Here is a 27921-nt window from a genome sequence, read left to right on the forward strand (position 1 = left end):
AGGATTATTAATTTAAAAAGATTTTTAAATGTTTTCACGTTTTTATACGTTTATTATGTAACAAAATTAATATTGCCTTTGTTTATATAAAAATAATAATTTCAATGCCCATTTGATAATAACGCACTTAAGAAATTAATCGTTTAGATTATACAAATAATAATAAACATTCTTAAAAAAAAGTCACAACATTAGGGTATAAGAAACCACTGATCAAAGTTATTTTATAACTCGTAAATATGTAAAGTACGAATAAAACGGCAATTAACAAATTAGGAATGTATAAAATAATGTCAGATTTTGCGAAACTTGTAAATTGTGAGTAAAGTCTTGTTAATAAGAAACTCGAGTCATATGTAATTTTGTGAGATGACAAGCCTTAACGAGTTGCCTGTAGGTAGAGCGTGCCTCATTATAAATTAACATTATATTATGTTTTCGAACTTAACTAATTTTAGCTCCTCGTTTGTGTCGGAAGTATAATGAATCAGACTATTTTACAGTGTATTCAACTAGTGATCCGCCCCAGATTCGCCTGGGTTGCATAGAATATAGCATATCCATACCCTTCCTGCTAATGTAAAATATAGCCTATGTTATGTTATTTTACTAATATTGTAAATGTAAAAGTGTAGATAGATGGATGAATGTTTATTAGAGTTTACCGCCTAAACAGCCGGATGGATCTCGTCTAAATTTGGAATAAGTGTAGAGCATTGGCTGGAAGAACACATAGGCTACTTACTTTTGTTTTTTTAATCTACGCAGACAGAGTCGTCGGCAAAAGGTAGTTCAGTAATATAGCTTTCAAATAACGAAATAATTTTTGAAATTGGTTCATTATTTTCAAAGCAATGATTTCAAACAAATATTTTTATATATGTGTAATATAATCGAGTCCATAATAATATTGATATATCTGCCATTCATGCTGGTTATAACGTCTTGAGAAGTCAGAATCTAGTAAACTATATGAACACCAATGAATGCATAAGGATGTTAATACTACGCTAATTCAATTTGAAAAGACAAAATTATGACACGCCTAATGACAATCAATTAAGATTGTGTTTTGTTTACTTACTTCTTATAAATGGAGATAATTTAATTTATGTAAGTAGTTCATAATATTAATAAACTGGCAACAGTTAATGAAAAAAAATTACTTATAAATTAATTAATATGAACCATCCGGCCGTTGAACTCCATCCGCGATTACCATGTCACGCTTGGCAAGGTAAGCGTGCGTCGTTAAAAAATAATCGATAAAACGCCGACTGCCGCTCTACGACATTCATATTTCATTTTTCTATAAACGATATATGTATATTTTTAACAAAATTTGCTAACTGGTATATAAATTAAAATGAATATTTGTCCACGAGATTCTAAAACGCTATACTCCTGTCTAAAAACTTCGTCTGAAACTTCCATAAATTGATCTATGGAGACTCGAGTTTCAATTGTCAAAAGCCGCAGATGTTTTATTAGACACTAGCTTTTTTCCGTGACTCCGTCCGCGTACATAAAAAAAGTAAATATTCTATGTGTTCTTCCAGAATATCCTCAACATCGATGCCGAATTTCATCAAGATTCGTTCAGCGATTTAGGCTATAAACTCTAATAAACATCCATCCATCCGTTCGTCTAAACTTTCGCATTTATAATATTAGTATGATTAGTATGAAGTATGATAGATATTGCCGCGCCAATTTACAAAACAAAAATTCAAATTTGTCTCTACAATATTAGTAGAGATGACTACATTTGTTCTTATTTATATCAGAATTAGATAAAACTTTAATGATAGTTTTTCAAGTTTCAAGTATCACCTTTTTTTGTTAAGATAAAATAAAACTTTCTTATAGATAACGTTATAAATAAGCTTTGAATTCTGCTAATACTACACCGTGCAGTAATTTAAGGCGGGCAAAAAGAGGCTGGGAGACTTAAAAAGCGTGAGATTGCGTTTCCCGGCCCATTTCCGAGAAAGGCCTCCTACGAGCACTTCGAGAAACTTCGATTGCTTCGATTCGATTTATAGAAAGTTTTTTTTCAACGATACACGAATCAACTTTTTGTTACCATGTTTCTCTTTCAGTTCTATTAAATCAAACTTTATAATGCTAGAATTATAACGTTTAACTTTTTGATATGAAAAGTTTTTACTAGTGTTAAAAAAAAACTGGTATAAATAATTTTTTTTTATCAGTATGATTTTAGAACTTGTGTTTTACTGGTTATGTTATCTAAATGGTGTGTTTGAAACTAGGGCATTATATTTGTGTGAACGAAAAACGTTCAGTTCAAACGTATAATTAAAGTAAGTAAGGTAATGTGTAAAGTGGACAGGTGTCAGTTGTTATGACATGTTTAGTCATTAATTGGAGCGACTTGTGTCGTTAAATAATTATGGGTTTGGGGAAAAAGTGCTACGTTAATTATTGTACTATGAGAACGGCGAATATAAAGAAGCTTTTTTACTTTGAGGGGTAGACAGATCTTACGCGTTTTCATCCTATCTATTGTAATACTTAGAGCGGGGGCACACCATTGACAATCTCACAACAACAACAATCGACAAACGCATAACGTTTGTCGATTGTTTCGCAGCCAATTCCAATACTTAGTTGCACAACTAGAAATAAAGTAGTATGCGCACCTCCATATAAGCTCATAGAAATCAAAACGAGACAACAGTTGTACAATAGTTTAGTTTCAGGTGTACTTTAACAAACCTCTATATTGTACATTCTAATTTTATATTTATGTCGAAATTTGTCATTATTAATATTATTTTCAACATTTATTTTCTAAAGAAAGGTTCTTAAGGCACTTATTCAACATAATGCATCGAAAACTAGGTATTTACCGCCTCCGGATACAACCTAAGTGGCTTTACGTACTTAAGAACTACATTGAAGTTAAATGCATGATAAATATTTTCGCTTTTTAACGTAATCGCTACGCTGGTAACGTTCCTCTAAGTGTCTACATTTGCATTCGAATCTTCTAGAAATTTTGCGAATTCTTTTTATGTACATTTAAGGTAATGTTTTGCACATGAATACAAAAGTAAATAACACATTGCAGTTTTAAGTTTTGAAATATTAAGGATATATTATGTTAAATGTTCTTTATTAAGTTTGTTTCGAAATATGTTACGTCGAAATATGCTTGTCGTTTTCCAGACCGTTGCGTGTGTTGTTTGCGCATGAATTAATTTTAACCTAATTTCAAATTTGCGTATTCATGTTATATAGAACAATAAAAATATTTTCGAATTTGGTTAAAACTGATTAGATAGGATTGGGGATTTTAAAATAGTTGAATCGTTTGTAAAATGTTATAATGTTTTCGCTATGAAAAGCCATGAAAAAAAACGTCTCTTATTTTAAGTATATTGGATGGGAAAAAGGGATCATAAAACAATATATCAATGAAAGTAAGAAAACTTGAAGGGTGTCTTCAGTAAAGGCGACAAGGGAATAAAAACGACTGAATTGAAAAGTTGGATATTAACTTCTAAAACTTTTGTACTAAAATAGATGAAAACTTTGAAAAACAAAAGTACTCATTTTTATTCTTAGTTTTTCAATGAGATTTTTCTTTATTTCAGATGGTTTATTGTTTTTTATTACTATTGATGCCAATTTATTATACAAACCTGTCTTGTAACTGTGGCTTGTAAGTCGTTTTTTTCGTTCTCTTTGAAACAATAAACGATCTTTTCTTTACAAAAGTAGAAGGAACGAAAGGCAGTCTTAACTTTGTACTTTATAATAAAATATTGTAATTTTTCTTTCTACTTTGTCAAAAATAATAGGCTCTTGTTCGCAGACGATGTAAGTCGATTACGAATCAACATTTTAAATAACCAGAAAGAAAATAAAATTATGACCGGAAAGCTCCTTGGAGTCTTAAAAAACGTTTAATGAAAAACGCGAATAACTTACGAGACATATTATAATTCAACTTTTTGTAATTCAAAGAAGTATTTATCTGAACTAATATTATAAATAGAAAAGACATGTATTTTTGTATGTATTGAAATAATTTAACAACTACTGGGCCGATTTCAAAAATTATTTCACCATTTAAAAGCTACTTAATCATTGAGTAACATTGGCTAAACTTTTATTGTTTTATTTTTTTAATTTCTCGCCAGCGAAGTCGCGGGCAACGGCCAGTATTAACTGAAGAATAGAGATATTAATGCTTAAAAATACATTAAATCTATGAAGGTTTAATTCTTCTAAAAGTATCTTAAACTTTGTTCTGCAAACTTTAATTTTAAGTATGAAAGTTATTGCGGTGTCTCGCCATTATAAGGAGTTAAAGTCCGATGGAAGTTCGGCACGATGTAATCACTCCCAAGGGTAAAAGTTTATAGAAATGTTTCCAATTCTTACTAAAGTTTTGTAGTTTGTTTTTGCAAACTTCGACTCTTTTTATCTTGTTTGCAAAGGTAAATTAATTAACTATTAGTTTAGGTTTTGGGTAATAGTTAAAAGTTATTACGTTGATTCCAAAGTTTTTTACGATATAATCATTGCTTAATAGTTATTGAAGTAGGCCGAGTTACATAATAGCTGGATTGTATATTTATTTAGAAATTAACGAGAAAAGAGCTACTGTGTTTAGAAAAACATCATAAGACATCAAGTTGATTGAATCCGACAGGAGACGGATTTGGGTCGAGACTAAAGGGTGAAATAAATTGCATTGCAGATGGATCTATTCACAAAAAAATCTCAATCTAATTAATCCTTTTGCTGGCGATGTTTTTAATTTACAACGAACACGGTCCGTACCGAATAAAAATGGTAGTATATATAGTAATTTATTTTAACATTTCATATATGGTAAATCGGATGGAGAGATCGAGAAAATGTGTTCACATTTTTAGATGAATGATTTCACTATTTTATGTTATTGAAGAAAATACAGTTATTTGATGCATAGGACAATAAATACCCGAAATTGTTTTATCACTTCCTAGCTATTCATGCGCGGCTTTATCTGTTTCTCTAATTAGTTGTTTAGTTCAGTTCTTTTATCTTCTTACTAATATTATAAATGCGAAAGTTTGGATGGATATATTGATGTTTGTTAGTGTCGATTAAACAGCTAAACGGATCTAGATGAAATTTTCCGTAAACGTAGAGGATTATTTGGAAGAACGCATAGGCTACTCACTTTTGTTTTTTTTTTTTTTAATTCGAAGCGGACGGAGTCACTGGCGAAGTTAGTTATCAAATAAAATCCAAATATATTTTAAGAGTGCATTCCTTACATATTTTCATAAATTATATTTTAGTATTAAAGATTCCAATATTTTTACAGAGTAACGGTTGCATGTTCACAAAGTAGGTCAATACGAGCCAAAGAAGTCATTAAGGCTAATTCCCGTTAAAGCCTTTAAGTAATTTGTTATGGCACGAATGATATTTTAATTTCGAATTCACAGGTAATTTCAGTATTGTGACATATTTATGACCTACTATAAAATGTCACATATTTTCGTGAAATATTACGGAAAAGTTTCATACTATGTCTTTTTTTTCATTTATTGTCGCATTCTGAGTTGTAACTGCCCACGAAACACATCCCTTAGTGTATAAGTATTAGTGTTGTGTTACTGCTGTAATAACCATCAAACGATCAGAGGAACTAGCATTTTTGAAGCGTCCTAACGTAATGTATACTGACAGATTTTATGCAATTTTTATCCATTACCATAGGTATACTACGAAATTTTCGTCCAAGATTTTCAGAGTTATAATTATCCACAATACAAGGAGAGAGGATATCTCTTAGGTTATATTGACTTAGGGTTAGAGGTGTCAGTATTTGATAAGAGTTACAAAGGCAAGCATTATGAGGGTTCCATTGTCAGCGTTAATTAAGGATGAGCTAAGCATTTACATTGTTTTAACATCGGCGTACAGTTTATAAAATCAAAGGGTTTCTAAATTTGAAATTGCTTTAATTGTTCTCGATATTTTAGGTATAGGTTTGTTTTCTTAAATATAAATTATTTTTAAACTACTATGAGTCTGAACACTTTAAGAATGGACAGAAAAACAACCGTTTTACTCTCTTACTACTTATCTTAATAGGATACTAGCTGTTCCCATGTGGCTTCACCCGCACGAAATTTTGAAAATTTCATTTTGTTGTTTACATTTGTCAAATTATCAATAGTAAATGTCTAAGTTTAATGCTGTGAAAAGACGTTTAAGGCAACAAAGAAGTGTGTGTTTACGCTTTATTATAATAGTATAGATAGTATAGATTAATTAATTCTAAATTCATTCAAATGGTTAAAACACTGGCCAACTATAATTTAATTCTTAATTTGTTGTGTTTGTAAATAAATATGTTTTTTTTATCTGTTTATTGTGTTCTACGAGAGTTTACGAAAGTAATTATATGAAGGAAAAAAATGGTTAACGTCAATTAGACGCGAACTAAATACTTTTTTCGAGCTTTTATTATTCTTGGCGATAGCCGGGTCGTGGAATGGGGAATTGGCCACGTGAAATTTATTTCATGATGTTCCAAACATGCTCCAATACTATGTAAAGATAACATGTTTTTTTTTTCTTAAATTAATCAGTCATCAAAACGTCTGTTTTCTCATTAATCAGATGTTTTTTGTACTGATGTTCATTATCTATTTGGCGAAGATCTGATTAGTCATCATAAGAAAATAATTACCAATATCTCCAGAGATATCTATAAAATGATTTTTTTCATCGTTCTGTTTCACAAGTTTTCATTTTCAATCTTCTACTTTTTCATCATAGTTTTTTTCTTAAAAAAAAAAGAAATACGAACACGAAATAATTCCGCTGGTTCGTTATTTTCGGAATGAATAAAATGTATAAAGATCTTCTTGACTTTTAAATAAAATATTTATTTATATGTCTTTAAAATGGCGGTTAAAATAAAATAAAACATATCAAAGATATTAAAACTGCACATTACCACAAGTAACACGTTATATCTTTTTACTACTGACAAATTGTATTCAAATACAATCAGTATGAAAATAGAAATATTTCCTAGAAATGTATGCAGACATGTGTTAACGGCTAATGGAAACGAATCGTAATGGTTTTGAATGTAATACAAATGTCACTTTAAAATAACCCATTTACTTCGACTGCCGATATCTAATCTCTTTAATTGCTTTGTTTTTGTGATCTTCTGTAAAATTCTCACAATTCGTAGACTGTTGTTTGAATTTCACCCTTGCTTTACGGAGTAGGAGATGCAAATAAAGAGGATATTTTCCCTTCCTATGCGTTTCCTCCACCGGCAAATCCACTTTTCCTTCGAATCCTTTCCACTTAAGAATCACCAGACGAAACGCGGAATTGCTTCCACTTCACGCCTGTTTTCTGTGTGGTCGTGGTGTTACACCGAGCGAGCCGGCCCATTCGTGCGAAATGTTAAAGCGGGCTCTATCACTGTCTTTTTGTATGTACTGATATAACACAAAAACTACTGGGACGAATTTTATAATCATTTCACCGTTAGAAAGCTAATTTGTAACATAGACGAGAAACATAGGCAATGTTATTTATTTCATCGGGATGATGTCGCGGGCAACAGTTAGTTAATTATAAATGTATTGAAAAGCTAATTTTGTCTTTCCTTCATTATAAATTAAAGGCTAACAGACGGTTAGCACAAGGTGACTCCCACTGCTAGAAAAGTTTACATGAAATGCCCCGACTTCTGTTCGTTTAAAAAGTTTGCTGTTAGAAATTTAGAACTTTTTCTCTTATGGTTTACGTGCTAGTAACAATTAAGGCATGTCTTACGAGGTACAGATGTAAAGGAAAACCCTTGAGACTCTTTAAATTGAGGTTACTTTAAAGGAATTTTAAAGAAATAGTACTGTACAAGCAAGACGTATTGCATTTGTTTCATGTAGACTTTTATTCACTCTTATACATCTTGTTTGTTACAACACAATACCCGCAGCGAACGCTCATATTAGGCCCCGAATGTTTAATGCAAGAGGTAAAAAGGCGACAACAGCGGCCATCAATTTCCAGTAATAATTTAGTAACACGGAGTTGTTTTGTTTCGTACTGACAGGGGCTAAATGTCGCCCACCTGTGTTAAAAAACAATTGTTACAGAGCAGATTTTTTCATGTTTGTTTCAACTTTTTATAGGCTTAGAAATGTTATGAAACAAACATATTTAATGAAACAATTGTCAGTGAATTGACACATACATTTAAATAAAAGACAGTAAACTACGTGCGATATTAGCGAACATGAACACCTTACCAATTAGAAGTCAATAGGAATTCATTTGTAAACGTTTGTGTAGAGTTGGAAGTAAGCCAACTGTTTAGTCGTGTGATAGTTCATACCAATGCCAATGACATGTAATAATTGTATTATATTTGAGTCGTACTTCAAATGTGTCAACAAGTCGCTATTTCAGTACAAGGAAACGTGCAATTTGATCTTTGTTTATCATAGCAAATAAAACGATGTCAATATTTACAAACTAGCTGTTGATCGCGACTTCACCTGTCGACTTAAAAAATATAGCGTTCGTCACTCACTGATAACGTATCTTTCGAATGGTGAAAGAATATTTGAAATCAATCTAGTAGTTTTTGACTTATTTCAATACATACAAATATACAAATCTTTTTGTTTTAATGCGCTGTTCTTTTGATAATTTTATTTGCGTAAAACTTGCAGGTAGTGCGTACGTAATTATGAATAGTATATTGCCCAAAGAAGACTATATTTCGAGGTGCAAGTTTAGCTGAACACTAGAATAAGATTGCTAACAGTAGAGTTATGATAATTTTTTATGCTGGGTTTCTGAAGTCTCCATCTATTTTATTACGTGGCGCTGCATTAGTGTTAGGTCGACATAAGTTTTAACGCCTTAAAAATTATGTTAGATAGTTCGGAAACGTATTTCATAAAGTTATTGAACCAAAAACACTAACGAATTGTTATAGCTGGTAAACCAGCCGTTAGTGATCCTGTAAATATAAGAAAATAACAATAATACCAGCTTGTTCATTTCTTTATGTTGTTTGCGTGGCGTTTGCTATTACGTGTATGCAGTAAAACAAAATTACGTCCATTAATTGTCCGTCATGAGCGTTTTTCCCATGCATTTGTTAATAAAACATGGGGTTTAGTTATTAAGTGAAGTCGCAGTGCGGCTGCTCTCAAATTCAGGCCTTGACCTCATCTTTAATGCAAGGCGCAGGAGACAACCTTACCATTCCTGTCATTTTGTAGTGATATTTTAATATTTGAAAAGCTTGGAATAATAAAATTAATTACTGTTATTTTACATATTCGCAATACACGTATAAAAATATATTTTCATTTCACTTTTTTTTTAAGGATATAATTATAACTAAATGTATTCGCCTAAATAAGGTATTAAGCATAAACTAAATAAGTTTTCAGATTGTTAACTCGTAGTATTTGGGCTCTAAATAATCAAATAGATTGCAAACCCTTGCATATTAACACTTACGAGTATCTTATAATAATGTAACTATAAAATTTCATATGTACACTAAATCAAGTAATTTAAATTCAGCATATTTATGTTTGTGATGGACCAACATCGAGTGTAAACAGAATTTTAATCGCGAAAGGAAAATTTATATTTCATTGGAAAAGTCCACTTCGACAAGCTTTGCGAGAAACTAATTTTCTCCGGCTTCGTGAATTTGGATTGCGAAAATGTTTGAATGGTTTGCATTCGAACTTCGTATTAAGGAGACATAACTTCATAAGCTTGCTTTAAGTAGATGTATATTTATTCAATTTCATCCATTGAAATTATTTAAGTATTTCTGGATACTTCGGAAGTCTCGTTCTTAAAGCTACATTTTTTTATAAAATCATATACGACTAGCTGTTGCCTGCGACTTCGCCCGCATGAAATTAAAAAATAATAAACAATATATATCCTATGTTAATCTTACTAATATTATAAACACGATAGTTTAAGTGGATGGATGGATGTTTGTTAGGAGTTTGTAGCCTACAAGGCTGAACGGATCTCGATGAAATTTTGCACAGATGTAGAGGTTAGTCTGGAAGAACACATAGGATACATACTTTTGTTTATTTCCACATGGACGAAGTCCCGGGCTAAAGCTAGTCATGTATAAATTACCTTTTCAATGGTGAAAGAATTTTTAAAATCGGCCCAGTAGTTGTTGAGTTATTTCAATACATATAAAAATATAATCTTTCTTCTTTATAATATTAGAATAGATATGGATAAGAATATTTGTTCACCTTATGTTTTTTAAAATTTAGTGATTGCTTTTATCACTATTAAAATATTTCGTAAATAAATCATAATCTAATTAAGTAACCGAAGTTTAATTATTAGTTATTATAACTAGCTTTGGATATGATCTATAGATATTTTGATCGCTAATTAACTTGTCATTTGACAGTTCAAGTCACAGACATCTCTAACGTTGATTGCAGATGACTGCAAAGCTAAATTAGATTCTGTCTCTAGACTGTAAATTAATGCTATTTTCGTTATAAATATTGGGAAGTTTAGCTTCAATGTTATATACGATATACTAGCTTTCGCCCGCGACTAACTTCGCGAGGAATTAAAAAAAAAAACAAAAGTGAGTAGCCTATGTGTTCTTCCAGACTATCCTCTACATCTATGCCAAATTTCATCGAGATCCGTTCAGTCGTTTAGGCTACAAACTCTAACAAACATCCATCCATCCATCTAAACTTTCGCATTTATAATATTAGTAAGATTTCGATAACTTTCAGATGTTTTGAGATACAAATAAAGGTATACTTATTTATGAACCTCGATTCCTAGAATCGAGTGAAGTCGGAATTTAGACACACGTTTTATTTTTTTTGAATGAACTCTACCAAACCTGATTCCAGTCAACCAGTAACGACGCAATTAAGATAACTAAAACAGTCTTTAACCAATAAAAGTCTGACCGCAGAAAGTCGATAATCAATCAATTACCAACTTTAAATGGATCGACATTTGTCAACAAAGAAATTACTTTTGGTGCTAAAAGTTAAAAAGGAAAGTTGGCGAACAAGAAATTTCTATTTAAGCCTTAAAGTCTCTTCTAAGTTAATTTCAACTTACGCTAATGAAATGAAGAAGTGTTTTCAACTGGCGGTTCGTTTCTAATAAGACTTGTTTTACAATAATTCCACATTAATAACCACTATACATTAAATAATGAAAAAAAAAAATTTAAAAAAAACCGACAGTTTTAAGTTACATATGAGGTTGTTTACATTACAACGATTTTGTTTTTTTTATTATTCTGGTTTAATATCCCGACCCGACTAAACTATTGAGTTATCTAACTAACGTAGATGCCACGGCCCGGTTGGGCGAAGGAGAACACCGCGGGGTTTAGTGGGTAGTCCGGGCGGGATTAAGGCCGGGAGTCCCACACGAAACTGTCCCTGCTGCCTCCGCAGCATGGACGGTGAAGTGCGTAAATGCATTCCCCGCGACAACAAAAAACTATTGCGTTATCTATAATCTGCAAGGTCTCTTAAAATATTATTTTGTTTGCTAAAGACGAGTCTAAAGGTTGTATGACTCTACCTTATTTGTCGCTGGGCGAATTTCAGTATATTGAAAATCAAGTCGAATTACAATTTCCATCAATTGAGTACGGATACGCAGAAGATGCGAGGGGGATAATAGGGATGGATGTGATCGAATCAGTTAGGCGCATCGACGGCTTTGTCGGTACGATGAGCGAATTTCATTTCAACAGCTTAAAATATACTACCTATTACAACAGGAATAAAGCTAAGCCATGTTAAAGCGTTTGAGACGTTGGAATTGAGTTGCTATTTGTAATACTCAAAAGAACTGGAGTAAAATATACGAAGACAAATACTTTTACATAAATGAAATATCAATAGACTAACTAAATTTTAATCTTATTAACGAGTTAATAGTTACGTTAGTTCAGAAATAGGTTATAAACCAATATAGAAGGTACTTTTTTTAAAGTTTTAGCCTAAAACATAATCTAAATTGAAACAATATCATGAAAAAGAAAAAGAACACAACCTTAAATTGAATTTTTCGGGTCGAGAGGTATTTTATTAACATCGGTAAAATTGCTTCAAAGCTATGATTTTTATTTGAAAACATTAAATAGGGTTTGTTGTATTTTATTTAAATTACTTTGGTCTTAAATTTTATATTTTCAGCCTTTAATCCGGCGTTTGTAAAATACCTGTCCATGAATACTTGTTCTGTATTAACAACCTTTGTTTTTATGTCTTTTAGGTGAATTCCTAAAATACCTCTTAGCGCAACGAGCAAACAAAATTATTTGCCCATTAGGAGTCATGAATGTACTACGTTCTATTTTACTTGTTTTAAAAAGCTAGTATACTTTCCTCGGACAACATAAATTCTGATACGAAGCTCAATAATGGGAGAATAACAAGACTAACGAGTCACTTGGGCAATACAGATAGAAGCTATGGACACTGACAGAGCAGCAGGGAAATAACTCTTTCGTGTAATAACTTGGAACCATTTTTAAACTGATACGAATTTTCATTAGTCGGTTTGTAAAAATTCTGAAATATCATAAAAGCTTTAATTTTTTTTTTATATTTTTTTATATAAGGTGACAAACGAGCAAGCGGCCACCTCAATCCACCCTAATGGAAAGCGAACGCTGCCCATAAACATCCGCAATTGCAGATGCGTTGCCTACCCTTAATTGACGGAGGAGGAGACGTTTCCCCTTCCTATGCGTCTCCTCCACCGTCAAATCCACTTTTCCTTCCCATCCTTTCCTCTTTAGAAAAGAGTGGAAAGGGAAAGGGACTAAAATAGACGTTTCCCCTTCCTATGCGTCTCCTCCACCGTCAAATCCACTTTTCCTTCCAATCCTTTCCTCTTTAGAAAAGAGTGGAAAGGGAAAGGGGCTAAAATTAGGCCCAACACAAGCATGCTATTGTATTTCCGATGTTACGCATTTTCTAGGTTTTCAAAGTGAATTTAGAATTTATTTTGTTTGTGTCACAATTTACGTGAATTGCTGCGTTCGACTTCGTTTACTTTTAATATAAAAAGACGTTGTAGGACCCTTTTTCCTAAATAAATGAATTTCATCCCGTATAGCAATTTTAGCGTGACGTTGGTAGATACATAAGTATTTTCCCCATCGCTTTCGCCTTTTTGTCTCTCGCTTGAGGTACCATTAGGGTAATAAAAATGTCTTGTGACGAGAATAAAATGGTTGATACCTTGACGTAGGTACCAATTAGGGACGAGCGTATATTTTTTAACGCTGTGCAGTAAAACTGTCTTGCTGTTTTCTCTCTTATCGCGTAAACGATGTAAAATACATTAGGTGTTTTTTTAAAAAAGACTGATGCATTATAAATCTATTAGACAGGACAAACTAGTATCAATAAAAATAAGTATATTTTGTGTTATTGAACATTACATTTGTATTGTGTTTTAGGAACCCTCTTTATTTCTGTTTATACGACATTTTCCTTTTGTTTGATGTAATTCAAATTATGTTTCTTCAGCATGATGCGCCTATTTTTCTTGTTACAGCTACTAGCTGTTGCTTGCGACTTTGTCCGCGTGAAATTTTAATATATATGCCTATGTTAAACAGATAAATTACCTTTCTACCGGTGAAAGTATTTTTTAAATCGGCCTCGTAGTTTTTGAGTTATTGCAAAAAGTACAAAAATACAAATCTTTTCTCTTTATAAACATTAGTATAAATAGTTTTAAAGGTTTTTTTGAAGCAAATAAAGAAAATGTCTTTACGATTAGCAGGTGTACTCAAGGGATTATGAAAATACGGAGCTGGCAATGGTATTTTGGATAAATTAGTGCGTTCCTGCGGAAACATGTAAAAGCTTTTCCTCACTTCATTCGCGAAGATTTCATTTCATTACTGAATACTGCGAGAAACAGAATGCCTTTGCTGTAAATGAGTTCTTCCGGTATATTCGTGTGTCGCTGTTCACTTATAAATTAATACAGTTCTTTTTTTACTAACGATAACTATGTGACGATATTTAAAGCGATTCTGTTATGAAAAATGATTACTAAACTTTAATTTTTAATATTAAGTTCTGTCAATGTAATATTTAGCAAACATTTTTTGTGCCAAAACCTCGACTATAATATATAGATAATATACAGTAACCACTATACTATCAGGTTTTGGATCACTAAATTATGCCTTTATTTATAAAAATATTGTTTTTGATGCATGTAATATAGTAAATATAAAATAATAATCTTACTAATATTATAAATGCGAAAGTTTAGATGGATGGATAGATGGATAGATGGATGGATGGATGTTTGTTAGCGTTTGTAGCCTAAACGGCTGAACGGATCTCCATGAAATTTGGCACAGGTTTAGAGCATAGTCTGGAAGAACACATAGGCTACTTTTTATCCGGGGAATAGTTACGGTTCCCGTGGGATTCATTGATTTAGTTTTTTAATGTTTACTCAATCATTCTGCAACGGTTCAACATATCTTATTGAAATTTGGCTCAGACATAAAACAATGTCTGGAGTACACAATAACATATTCATCCCCAAGAAATGTCCGGTTCCCGAGGGGTACATAGCTTTTTCTAATTCATATAGTTAGTATGTTTTCTAATACCACGCGGACGAAGTTGCGGGCAACAGCTCGTAATAGATAAAGTAGCATATTATAGTTAAACATAAATGAATAACATTTGGTTGACAAACAAGTACGGAATTGATTGTTTTATGTGATTACTAAAATTCAATTAACGTTGAGGTGACGTTAATTGAACAGAAAAACATGTGAACATCGAATATAATTGATTAGTATTACTGTTATATTTAACGTATTCGTCAATTTTTTTTAAAGTACAGCATACGCTTTTATTATTACAAAAACACTTTTCGTTCGTGTAAAACTCAACACGGTATATATTTCGTTTATTACATTAAGCTAATTAAAAATACTAACCTCTCTTTCCTCAGCTCGCTGTTCCTCTTACGAAAGTTCGCGACGAGTGCTTGCATTTCAGCTGAGTGCCGTTCATACAGTTGCGATAGCTGCGTTGTAAAGTCAGACACTGGAACAAAAAGACATTGAGAGTCTTCAATTAAAAGTTTCCATATCAATAAGAGCGTACACCTGAAACGAAACTATTGTAGAACTGTTTAGTCTCGCCTTGATTTTTAAGCTTATATGGAGGTGCGCTATTCGTTTTTTAGTTGTGCAACTAAACAGTTGAATTGTTTGCGAAATAATAGACAATCGCACAACAGTTGTGCGATAGATTAGTTTAAGACGTGCGCTCGCTCTGATGGTAGTTATCACTTGTTCAATGTTTCGTTTGAGTGGATTTAACAAGTCTTAACTTTCAAGACTGTTATTGTAAAAGAAATATTGATTATTATTTTTATTGAAAAAAGTTAAGACGTAAAGTTAACGTAGCAAATTAATAATGGAACTTGATATTTATATAGCTTAGATATCAAATATATATTTGTCAAAGTAGAATATATGTCATGATATAAGTCAAAGTTGGTGAGTTGTTATTTGTATTTTTGGTAAAGAAAATTCTGCAAAGTGTAAAAAATACCTGGAAAGTTTTTTTCGTATTAAAAGAAATAAATAAAATCTATATATAATCGGTTCGGTTGCTTGGTATCATTTATCTGGTTTTGTTTAGTTTTTAATTTTCAACAGTAATATAACAAAAGCAATATCAAAAGTCACTTTGCTAAGTTAAGTGAATTTCACACTAACATGTCGGGTGCCGGAGATCATTTATTAACAGCACGTTCATAAACAGCAGCAAGCTTTACCTCGTTATGGCTCGTTGTATCAAAACCTTTATAACACTTTATGGAACACTAACATTGATTTAATATGCAACCTTTCTTTAAGTTATTTATTGTCACTCTTAATCTATACTTACATACTCCTAAACTACCGTGACGTTTTAAAAAATTCTTTCACCATTAAAGCTACGTTTTTACTAAGTAACATAGGGTATGTTTTTATTAATTTTAATTACACGCAAACGAAGTCACGAGCAACAGATAGTTTAAGATGAAGTGATAAATAAAAAGATATTTTTTTTAAATTAGTTTTTAACAAACCATGATTCATTAATTTATTAATTCATTTAATACTATTCTCAATTGTTTTTTTTCTTAGAGATTCTTTTTCTAAAGTTTTCAAATTGGGTTTGTGTTCAATATTTTTCCATTTAAATAATTTTATTTGTTTGGATGTTATGATACGTGTTAGTTACTAATGACATTTGTACCATTCTGTTGGGAATAAAAGTTTACATGACTTGTCCCGTCTAAGCGCGAGCAGCGGGCGTAATGTAATAAAACTTGCTTATATTTTCTGAGGCCGTGGTAAATGTGAAAAGTTAGCAGTCGTGCAATATTGTTTGATTGTTTGTGACAGCTTCGCTTTACTAGAGACTATGAAGGGTGTACTATTAATAGTTTCAAAATATAAAATAATTAGATTATTATAATAGTAATAGCGGCTGACAAAATCTACGACATGTTTATTTTTAATTTGGCAGGTTAACATATAAATAGTGGGACTTAATCGGTCGATATACAAGTTACTATTTTAAATTCGATTTACTAAGTTTTGGTAATAAAATATTAAATTAAAAACATAATTATATCTGGTTTGTATCTTTAAAACAAAATCGGATAAAACCACAAGGATGAAATAAATGAAAACAGTTTTATATAATTGGTAAAACAAAAATTGCCGCAATACTAAAAATTACAAAGTTCGAGTACTGTTTTAAAGTTTAAAATTTTTGTAGAGCTCACTAAGGGAAACGTTTTTATAAATTACGCTTGTATAGAAAACAACTTTATTAGTAGAGCATACGGTTATTAATCCAATGCACAGAATATAAACAAAAGAATTACTACATAGCAACTTTTATCAGGATCATTACTTACTACGAAATTTCAAATCAGTTTAGAGTATATCAATAAAATTTGCCAAAGACAAAGATGTAGCCTAAAAGAAGAAGACTGCTTATTAATTTTTTACTTTAATCCGCGCGGACGTTGTCGAAGTCAAAAGGTTCTATTTCATAATGTTAAAAAATCCTCTTGAGAAATATACATTTATCAAAAAAGGTATTAGTGTAATATCAAAATTATACCATGGCTTAGCTGTTCCCCTCGAACAGGGAGCACGTAAAAGAAATGCCGTCTACGTCGTTCGATACTATGAATAATTCAAACGTTATAATAAGGAATTGAGTAAGTAAACTACGATAGTAATTATAAAGGGTAATTTTTAGTATTACATTACCTATGGTTAAATAAAAGACTTAAGTGTATCTCTGAATTTTTGATTAGTTAAAAACTCTACTGAAAACAAAATATTTCAAAAAGACATTTTTATTTAAAATTTCTACAAAGGTTTTTATAATTAACTTAACATTGTTGAAAATAACAAATACATTACGCCGTATTCCCCAATGTGAGGTTTTATTATTATAAAAATACACAACTTTGTAAAGGTGACTTTAAAATTGGACGTGGTTTGTGTCGTCTTAAAATCACAAAAAGCTCTTAGCGATTGTAAAGTTTCGTGTACAGCTTAGCGGGGACTACGAGTGTAATAACAAAGTTTGAATAGAGCTTGCAAGTGAAGCCCCGAACAATCCGTACAACCAGCCTTGTTGATCTAACGAACACGACCAAACTGTGTGAAATAGGGGCAATGCAAAATCGAGTTGCCGCAGAAAAAACGTTTCTTTTTGACAAACATTGGGTGTTCAAAATCTATGGCAACAGAAAATATACAACGCTGTATGTATTAACTATAAGTAAAAAAAATATTAATAAGGAGTTTAACATTTTTAATTTAAAATTTACTATTTTTAGGTAAAGTTTTGGCTCTAACTAAATTTATCATACTTAAAGTGAAGTCAACAATAATTTTATGATATATATCAGGATATTTAAATTTATTTCATTAGATATTAAAACACAACACTCTAGTGTTGTATAAACAAGAAAATATGTAGATGAAAAGTTTTTTTCTAGACTTACTTGTTCGTCGTAGCGTACGCCTGGGACATATTTAAAGTTTCATAAAAATTAAATATGTATTTGCAATGCATTGTACTCGTGGTTGTTTGCGTTTGCTATTGTCAAGCAGAACTTTGCAGTTGATATTCTACCATAGCGTACAATAGGTACAGATGTTAAACTTCATTTCAAATGAATACTTTGCGCATTGGTATTTACAAAAGAAGTAATCTACAAACAACAAAGAGGACTTATTCAACAAGCTTATTTATCACTTTTAAAAAGATTACTAGAAAATTACATTAAAATTTCAATTATCTCCACGCTTGTAGAAAATATATACAGTAGACGAATTACATTACCATCGTCTTAAGAATACGTAATAAACAATCTCAACAATTGAAAGTAAAGAACCTCCAAAACATAACCCGAAACAGCTACCCATAGCAACAACAAGATCTAACGCCGTACGAGCCACTTGTCGAGTGATGCGTTCAAAGGGCTTATTGTTTAATTTAAACTGAATTTTAGCTCCTCGATGCATTGTTTTGGTATCACTTACTTTATTAGATACAATATTATAATCAGATTCAACACATGATGGTAAGCAATCACAATTTAATCCAGTCTCATTAGTGCCTGGGATTTTAAGCTTCATCAGTTTTGAATAGTTCTTCGTCAGACATCTCAAACCTTCTAAGTCACAGTATCTATCGTAATAAATAAGAGGCGAAGTATAATGAGTGCAGTTACAAAGATCTAATTGTTTATCAATACGACATTGGATGATACAAGCCGAGTAGCTATATCTTTGAAAGACTTTAAAATTGGGTGGAAGTTCTTCGGGGAATCTGCACTGGCGTTCATAAGTTGACATAAGAGAAACTTCTGGTTCATTTACAATATCAATAATTGAAAATATCATTGTTGCTTCAGCACCATTTGCGATTGTTGTTCGTCTGTCGTTTTCCATATTCCAAAATGGTACATCTTCAGGGGAATGGAGAAAACCCTCAGCATTCTTTGATAACGTTAACGTTAGTTTATCGACGATGTTTTCTTTCGATGTCGCAACATGTAAAGAATGTCCTGAAGCATGTTTATTATTAATCGTAAAGCAAGTTCCGTATTCATTAACAACTGGTTTGAAAGCGTTGCAACAATTGATATATCGGTCATTCCATTTACATGAGGCGAATAATTTTTTACATTCCGTGTGGTAACTTGACATTATTTTATTCACTGTCTGATTTTGAGACAAATCTTGAGAGTAAGAGAAGCAAGAATGGCATATTCCATTGAAGAATGTTAATTCTTTAATTAAATTCGTAGGAATTCTCATTTCATTATGATTCTTTTGACTTATCTGTTCTGTATCAGCAATTTCACACACAGTAATTGATGGGAAAGTGATATTCCAGTGAAGATAATCAGTGTGAGTTGTGAACCTGATTGTATTTTCTTCATACGTGGCGTAATATTTCACGATCGTAGCGACAGCGATAATCCAGATCTGAACGTATATAATGAAGTAGACAAACTTATAAATAAAGGCGATATCTCTTCGAGCGAGGAAACTTGGTCCGTGGACGGTTAAATTACGGCACATGTGTTTCATTCTTGTATGAAATATAACCCACTGTTTCTTTACAGTTTTCATACTGGTTGTGTCGGAAATTAATACAGAAGTAAGAGGTCCTGGAGATATTTAGGCTTATATAGACTCTGATTCCATTAAAATAACTATTATACCAATTTCACTTTGACGCTTCTAAGTTAGATTTAAATGAAAGAAGTAATTACTGATAAAAACGTAAGATAATACTTTTATTGTACAGTTTTTTTTTTAATACCGTTTGTGTTGTATTTAGAAGGCACATAATTGTTATTTGAAACTGATAACTTAATAGCTTGAATTTAAGTTACTTTTTGTCTTTATTAATATAAATATACGGTTTTGTTTATCTTACCAATATTGTAAATGCGAATGTTTGGATGGATGGATGTTTGGTAGAGTTTGTAGCCTAAACAGCTAAACGTATCTCAATGAAATTGATCATAGAGGTGTAGGGTAACCTGAAAGAACACATAGGCTATTTAATTTTTTTTAATTCCACGCGGACCAAGTCACGTGCAAAAGCTAGTTTTTATGTGTGCCTTACGCCGCTAGTTTAGTTTTGTGAATATAATGAAGTATACTTAAATATAACAAGAGTCTGTAGATATATGTTTAGACGCACTGAAATATGTAGGTACTTAAGTAATATAGAACACTTCATGTTTGTGACAGAATTAAGGCTTGTACGAGGTGTTGAGTGTTAATTAACGTCTTCTGTTATCTACAAATAGCTATGTTTAGTGAATCACTTGTATTAAAGCATTTAAACAACGAAGGGTGTCTAATTTACATGGCTTGTAATTACTGGAACATAGAGATATAGGGTTCTTAAGAGGTTTAGGAAATCCCCGACGTTAGTATTATGTTATCTAATTCTTTAAATATGTGAAATATTATAGGTATTATTTAGTTAAGAAATTGTTAAACTACTTGAATTATATTGTAAAGTTATCTTAAAATAATTTTATAAAATCATAACGTAATGTTAATAATAAGCCGTTCATAAATACAGTAAATTCACAATCTTTATCACCATATTTCGTCTTCAAATATTATACAAAGTCATAAACCGTTATTTTATTAATTGGCTATAATAACTTGAATAAAGGTCATATTCAAAATGACTACAATATGAAGTAAATCCAATGAACAGTGGAATACAAAAACTTTGACATCAAACACCCATTGTCTTGGATTTTCAAAGACCTTTTTAAAAAGACGCTTTAGCTTTTAGCGTTCTCTTCAGGTATTCAAAGTAACCTGATATCGGACTTTGTCACTATGAAATTGGCTTTTTGTATTGAACATGGGCTACTTTCGTTTGTTAGATTTCAAAGGGTATAATTTTTCAATCAATTTATTTGCATTGCAAGTAAAAGTTGATATTAATTACATACACAACTTACATATTATTAGTGACTAGCACTCGTCCGCGACTTCGTCCCCGTCAAATTAAAAAAAAAACATAAATATGTAGTCTATTTGTTCTTCCATACTATCTTCTACATCTATGCTAAATTTCTTTGAGATTCGTACAGCAGTGTAGGCTACAAACTCTTACAAACATTCATCCATCCTTCCATCCATCTATCTAAACTTTCGTATTTCTAATATTAGTAGGATTAATCGTTGAAAACTGGACCACTACATCGGTTCATTTTATAAAGTCTTAGTATCAAATTCTTCGATTAGGATAAATTAACAGTGGTAGTTACGAAAAGATTAAATCGCTCCACGTTACAGTGTTGAGATGGGCTTGAATAATTAATTAGTGGATAGCGCAGTCCGTATTCAGAAGATAGGTCAATCACCGTAATTGTCTAGATGGTTGTGAAATTATCCTCTATTTCTACGTAGAGGGAGATACTAAATCATTAATTTCATCGTACATTACAAGTAAATGGAATTTTATTGTGCAATTTTTATCCAGTATTTATTAAATCTAATGATAAATTAAAAACCGGGTAAAATTTTAACGTAACTTTAATGGTGTCATAAGTAAAATAAATGTTTGACCTTAACCAAATTCAAAAATTATGTAAACCATAATCTGGTGAAACGAATGCACCAGAAATAAACGACTTAACAGTTAAATATCTGAAGTTTCAAATTTGATACCGGGGTTATAAATCGCATTGGGCACCTACAATCGTTTTTATTTTTAAGCATTTTTAAGGCTGTTTACTTGTCACCTTTGACAGATAATCTAGTGTGACAATCTAATCACAGTCTGACAAGTTAACAAAAATGAGATATCATATCACGAAAATATCGCTTTGATTTTTTTATTATCCCCTTCAGTAAAAAACATAGTTAATGGTACACTTATACATTTTGTAATTGGATTTAAAAATCAAGCTTTTAAGGGTTACTATGGTACCTTTGGTTACTATGAGTAATTACTTTACTGAAACCGTTGTTAATTACCTTGTAAACGCTCAAAATATTTATAATTGTTATTAAATGTCAAAAGTTTATCGTTTAACGATATAAATCACTCAAAAAGTCACCGCTAACATCAAAGAAATTTTCCCTTCACCCAACAAAGGTTTATTGTTTATGAAATTTAATCATCTCAATAGATTGTACCAACATTGTAATAAATTTAAATCAATTCTTTGTGCCATTAAAATTATAATAGCGTATTGAAGCACTTTCTTGGAAACGTGAATAAAAAACTTGAAGTTAATTGTGTCCATAGATTAACATTTTTCTCTCTAAATATTATAACATAAAAGTTCACTGGACTTAAGTTCTTTCGTGGTTATAAATTTTTAAAAATAATGATCCTCTTAACAAAATATAGGGTAAACAAAGGACAATAAATATGGATATTAAACGCATTGTCTAGAAATATTTTGAGACTTCGTCCGGTGTATTCTCGAAATTAAATTATGACATAATTTCACTCTTTTTGTTTTAGTCTAATGAACTAAATTTTTCATAGCTTACAAGAGGCGAAGCAGTTCTTTTAAATAAAGACTGAATTTTTTTATATTCTAGTAGTCACTAGTCATGTGATTTATAAGAAAATAACAAGAAATAAATGAATAGGTTTCATCAATGGATATACAATCCACAAACGCTCCTCAGCGCCCTCTTTAACGATCTTTGCTCTAAAGCGAAGAGGCTCGGATGAGATTCTATAAGCATCATTCACATTTGCAGCGCCAACTCAAATGGAAATATTATTATCATCCAATCACTCTGCTTGTTAATTTTATGTTGAAAAACAAGTCTTTATTTTAATATTAAAAAATGCCTAATAACAAAAATATCCATGGTGTAATGTTATAAGAAAACCTTTTATATGAATAAAATACCTACCCAACAGTTCTGAATATGATGCATGTAGGAAAATATTTTACTAGCTGTTCCTGCGGCTTCATCCGCATGAAATTGTAAAAAAACACTATTATATTGTTTACATTTGTTAATTTCGTAATTGCAAACGTCAAAATTACCGTTATCATAACAACCTTGGTTTCTTAATGTTGGCAGCCTGTAGTTTATGGTCCCTTTCCCACATGAAGTTTTTTTTTTTTCAATTTATTTACTCCCTAAGTGTAATAGCATGAAAATTATATAGCCTAAAGCGTGTCGTAAGTGTAGGGCTTTTATTAAAGGAAGAATTTTCAAGAAAATGTTGTAATTGCTGAGATGAAAAAAATAGTGCATGTTTACACTTTATTATATTCGTATAGATTACAATACAGAAACCGTTACATAGATCACTTAGCATTATAGAGACAATACATTAAGGACTTTATTGTGTCCCTATGTGAGGCCGAGGTAATCCTAAATAGACTACGTTATTGCGAGGTCAGCTTAAATTGCATTGTTGAAATGAGATTTTACGGACAGTTAGGGTCATTCCCGGAACTCGATATGTGAGGCTTATGAAATTAATTGCTTTTCAATCCCAATTTCTGTTGGCCTACATCGCTTTTTCTATTTCAACTTTTATCGTTTACAGCATTGGCGTAGTTTTACAATCTTTATTATTATAATAAATCGTAAACACACACTTCTTTGTTGCTAAAGATGTCAGCAATAACAGCATTTTTTTGAATAATTATCTTTTTTAATAAAAGGCTCTACAGTTATGTCACGCTTTAGGCTATATATTATCATGCCATTAAACTTAGCAGGTAAATTTTTTGGATAAAAACCCTAATGTGGGAAAGACACTATAAGTTGTTGCCAACATCAAGGAAGCAACGTTGCCATGGTTTGTCATCGTCATGTCATTTTGACATTTGCAATTGATATTTTGTACATTTTAAACATGTAAACAATAAAATATAATTTTCATAATTTTATGCGGATGAAGTTGCACGGGAACAGCTAGTTTTAAATAAATACAGTAGTACTAAGATTTAGTACTAGAGACATATTTTTTGCCAATATATTTCTTTAGTAGAATCCCGCTTCTTATAAATATTGGTGTTTTTTTTGTTAAATGGATGATCATGAAGAAAACGAGATATGGAAATTACAATAATAAAAGTTGCAATAACCTGTGCAACCCCGAAAGTTTGTGTTTAATAATGTAATTTAAAACAAACGTTTTCTTTAAGAACGAAATCTCTGAAACAATCTTTTATTCCTGTTAATACAATTTCGTGCACAAATTGTGAGTGTCGTAGTTCACTTGGTTTTAAAGCGTGAGTCGTTACTGATGTAAAGAGTGAACCTTTGTGCCGCGGACGGGGACATGTTCCGTGAAACGCTTGTTTTCTTTTGATGTGTGAACTGAAAGGATGGAAACGCGCCCTTGCGTTCAGGTTTTTATTTTTACAGCCAAAGTATTTTAACGTTAACGTCCAAGCTGTTAAACATCATTATTTGTAGTAATGAAGTCTTTTGGCACTATAATATCGATCGTAGTTCCACGTTTATATCTTACTAATATTATGAATGCGAAAGTTTGGATTGATGGATAGATAATTGTAGAAAATTGCAGCCTAAACAGAACAAATCTGGATGAAATTTGTCGCAGATTTAGAAAATATTCTGGAAGAAAACATAGGCTACTTACTAAGTTCTTTTTAATTACGTGCAGATGGAGTCGCGAGCGAAGGCTAGTTTTAACAATAAATGAACTAATACTTCAAATTTTAAATGCTACGTTTTTACAATATGAAGATGAGATAGATGTCTGATTTATGTGACTTATTTATATTTTTAATAAATTATGCCGTACTTCCGGCGATCAATCGAGTTGATTACAAACACCGATAAGGCACAGATTACGGCACTCCATTTCGCAAGATTTCCATCGAAGTAGATCACAATACATAATTCAAACGTCGACAAAATTTGTAACAAGGCCTTCGGTGTAAACTGATCGAGACCTGAATTATTAAGTCCCCGAAAGCTCGTTAGTCATTGTATTGTTGACCTTTCGAACTTTAAGGTTTAAACAATGCTACATGCTTTTAAGGGATATGAAAAGCTATCCGTTTATTTATTTTTAAGTAAAAATGATTCCTATTGTTACTCTATTTACATTGAAATTAGGAATCATCTTTTTATCAATGTAGTCTGATGTTAATAAAGAAGAATTAAAGACCGTAAGGATATGATAGTCAAAAAGTTTGTGATAACATTTTGTCATCTAAAATTTTCAGTAGATGCGAATTTATATTTTTACATAGAAATAGTAAAAGGGCTAAAGATATTATGGTATGGTAATATTTAATTCGTAAAACAAAGTAATTTCGTATGAAAAACTCATAGTAATGTGGGTCAAAATGCTACAATAGGTCGATATGTCCGCTCTTGTAACGTTGCATCGTGCGGTATTGTGGCTTCTGGACAGATTGAATTGGAACCACTACATGACGTTTGTGAGTGCGGATATTAATTGTTATTTTGATTAGCGTTGTACGAATTAATACTGCTTTATTTACGCAATTGAATATAAGATTAATAACAACTAGCTATTGCACGCGACTTCGCCCTCGTGATTTTAAAATACAATAACAAATATAGCCTATGTTACTCGCAGTTAGATTATCTTTCTAATGATGAAAGAATTTTTGAAATCGGCTCAATAGTTTCACGTGAATCAAATACATATACAAAAATACAAATCTTTCTTCTTTATGATATTAGCATAGATATTTTATAGATTGTACTAAGAATTAATTTAGAAAGTAAATGAACTAATGTAAGAATACGAAGGCAACATGTAAAATAATGTTATTCTCTCTCATTCAAAATTTCTCTTCTCTAAAATCATCCTTGAAAATAAATGCTAAAGGCAACTGTAAAGTTAAATTGATTTAAACACCATGTCAAATGTTAAAACAGTGGTTTTTGGTCTAAAACAGTAAATTAAATTGGACCGTCATGCAATACTATGACGGGTAAGTGGATTGCTTTGTTCATTTTAAATTTAATCCAAGACTAGTAAGTTATTTTCTAATTAATAATTTTCTTATACAAGGGAATTATGTTCCATTCTTATTATATTAACAAAATACTATTTAATAAAGCATTATTTAGTAATTTTAGATTAAAAAAATATTACTTTAAAAAACGATTTATTAAATACTGAAAGGCTATACCATAATAAAAAAAATGCTTCTGTACCTAAACATTATAAATAGTATAGAAATTTGAACCAAAAAATAAGACATTACTGATTCCAGCATATAAAGCATTTGCAACCGTATAAGTTTATGCAAGAAATAAGATTATGTCCAAAAGCAGGAATGGGAAGCGAGTCTCTACCAGGCTTGAGTAATCCCGTCGCCCTGCGGTCTAGTGGGGACTGTGTAAATTGCATCGTGGAATCGAGTTTCGGGTCGACAGTAGAAGCACTGAACCTCGATACAAGACTAACAAAATTAATTGGGATTCAGTGCTACTAGATGGCGTTGATGGATTGAAGGCTCTCATGTACACCAATTCGAATATGACTGACTTGAAAGAGTTGGAAGAATTGCATAAACGGTCAAAATATTTTAAGCTTTTCTAACCATGTAACTTAACCAAAGCTTTTCTAACTTTGTTCCAAGTTTATTAGTAAATTGGTTATTGATTTTGGTTATAACTAGAATTGTTTAAATTATATCTATATTATAACTACATACAATGGCATAGTAAATTCGTTTTTTTTTTTTAAATAAAAACATTGTCAGATTAAACTATGATTTAAATTTGAATTCATTGATTTCTTTGTGGATCTTTACTCTAAAATCGATACATAATCGTATTTCGTTATTATATAATTCATTAAAATAATTCTTTTTTTACTAAATTTTAAGTAAAAAGTCAATAGCTTGATTCATCTTTCTACTTTCCTTGGGGAATGAGGCTTTTCAACGAACACTCTCAGCGCCTCTCGAAAATGGGTCAACAGCCCTCGTGTGTAAAGTGGTCAACGTTTTAAATAGAATGTATGTAAAAATATACCGCTTGTAAAGTAAAAAGGCTTGTTTTTTAACAAGCCAAATAGGAATAATTAGATGATTGTTACAAAACTCTTCGTATGTTAAGTTAAATTGATATTTTCGACATCAGAAATATTTGCTTTAGTTTTCCTGTAGTATGCTAAAACTCATGCTATGATCCTTCTCACGATGTTATAATTCATCTAAGTAAAAATATTAAAAGCATGGTCCATTTTCTTTTGTTTTTAAACACTGACTCTTTTGTCAAAGTAAATGAAGCTAACGTTTTTAAGTTAATTATGAGTTTTATTAACAGAGTTCGCGTGCATTTTAAATATGTAAATTCTACTTGTGAGCCAGGTCAATGATTTCATCTACGTTACTCTTTTCTATGTAAACCTTTTGTATTATGCAAGTTGAATACTTTGACAACTTTTATAAAATTTAAATTAATACAAAGAAAAACGTATGATTTTTTTGTTTACCGTACATATATTCATTTTTTTCTTTTCTTTTAAACTACTCTTAATCCAAATATTTGATTGAGAAATTCAGACGGTAATATTTATACTCAGAATTAGTTAATGTTCACTCATAGAGGTTCATATAAATTGAAACATATTTTAAGCGTCATTTCTTCTGATCATCTGATCAGTTATTAATTTCCGAATAAAACATAGTAATAAATATATCTTACTGGTACTCAGTGACTTATAGACGGTGTGAATTGTGTTTAGATTTCGCAACAGCGTAAATCTTATTGGACAGCGGTTTGTGGTCGAA

At 31.2% G+C, this 27921-nt stretch overlaps 1 protein-coding gene across 1 annotated transcript in view; it reads right to left on the bottom strand.

Moving 5' to 3' along the window:
* The window catches only part of LOC106105471 (SH3 and cysteine-rich domain-containing protein 2), a 95548-nt gene that overhangs the window by 66598 nt on the left and 1029 nt on the right, over positions 1 to 27921 (bottom strand). Inside the window, exon 3 of the mRNA XM_013285794.1 lies at positions 15047 to 15155. Coding sequence (XP_013141248.1) covers positions 15047 to 15155 — 109 coding nt within the window. The remainder of the gene's footprint in view (positions 1 to 15046; positions 15156 to 27921) is intronic.

This window comes from Papilio polytes, unplaced genomic scaffold, assembly GCF_000836215.1.
Source record: "Papilio polytes unplaced genomic scaffold, Ppol_1.0 DF822845.1, whole genome shotgun sequence".
Taxonomy (NCBI): domain Eukaryota; kingdom Metazoa; phylum Arthropoda; class Insecta; order Lepidoptera; family Papilionidae; genus Papilio; species Papilio polytes.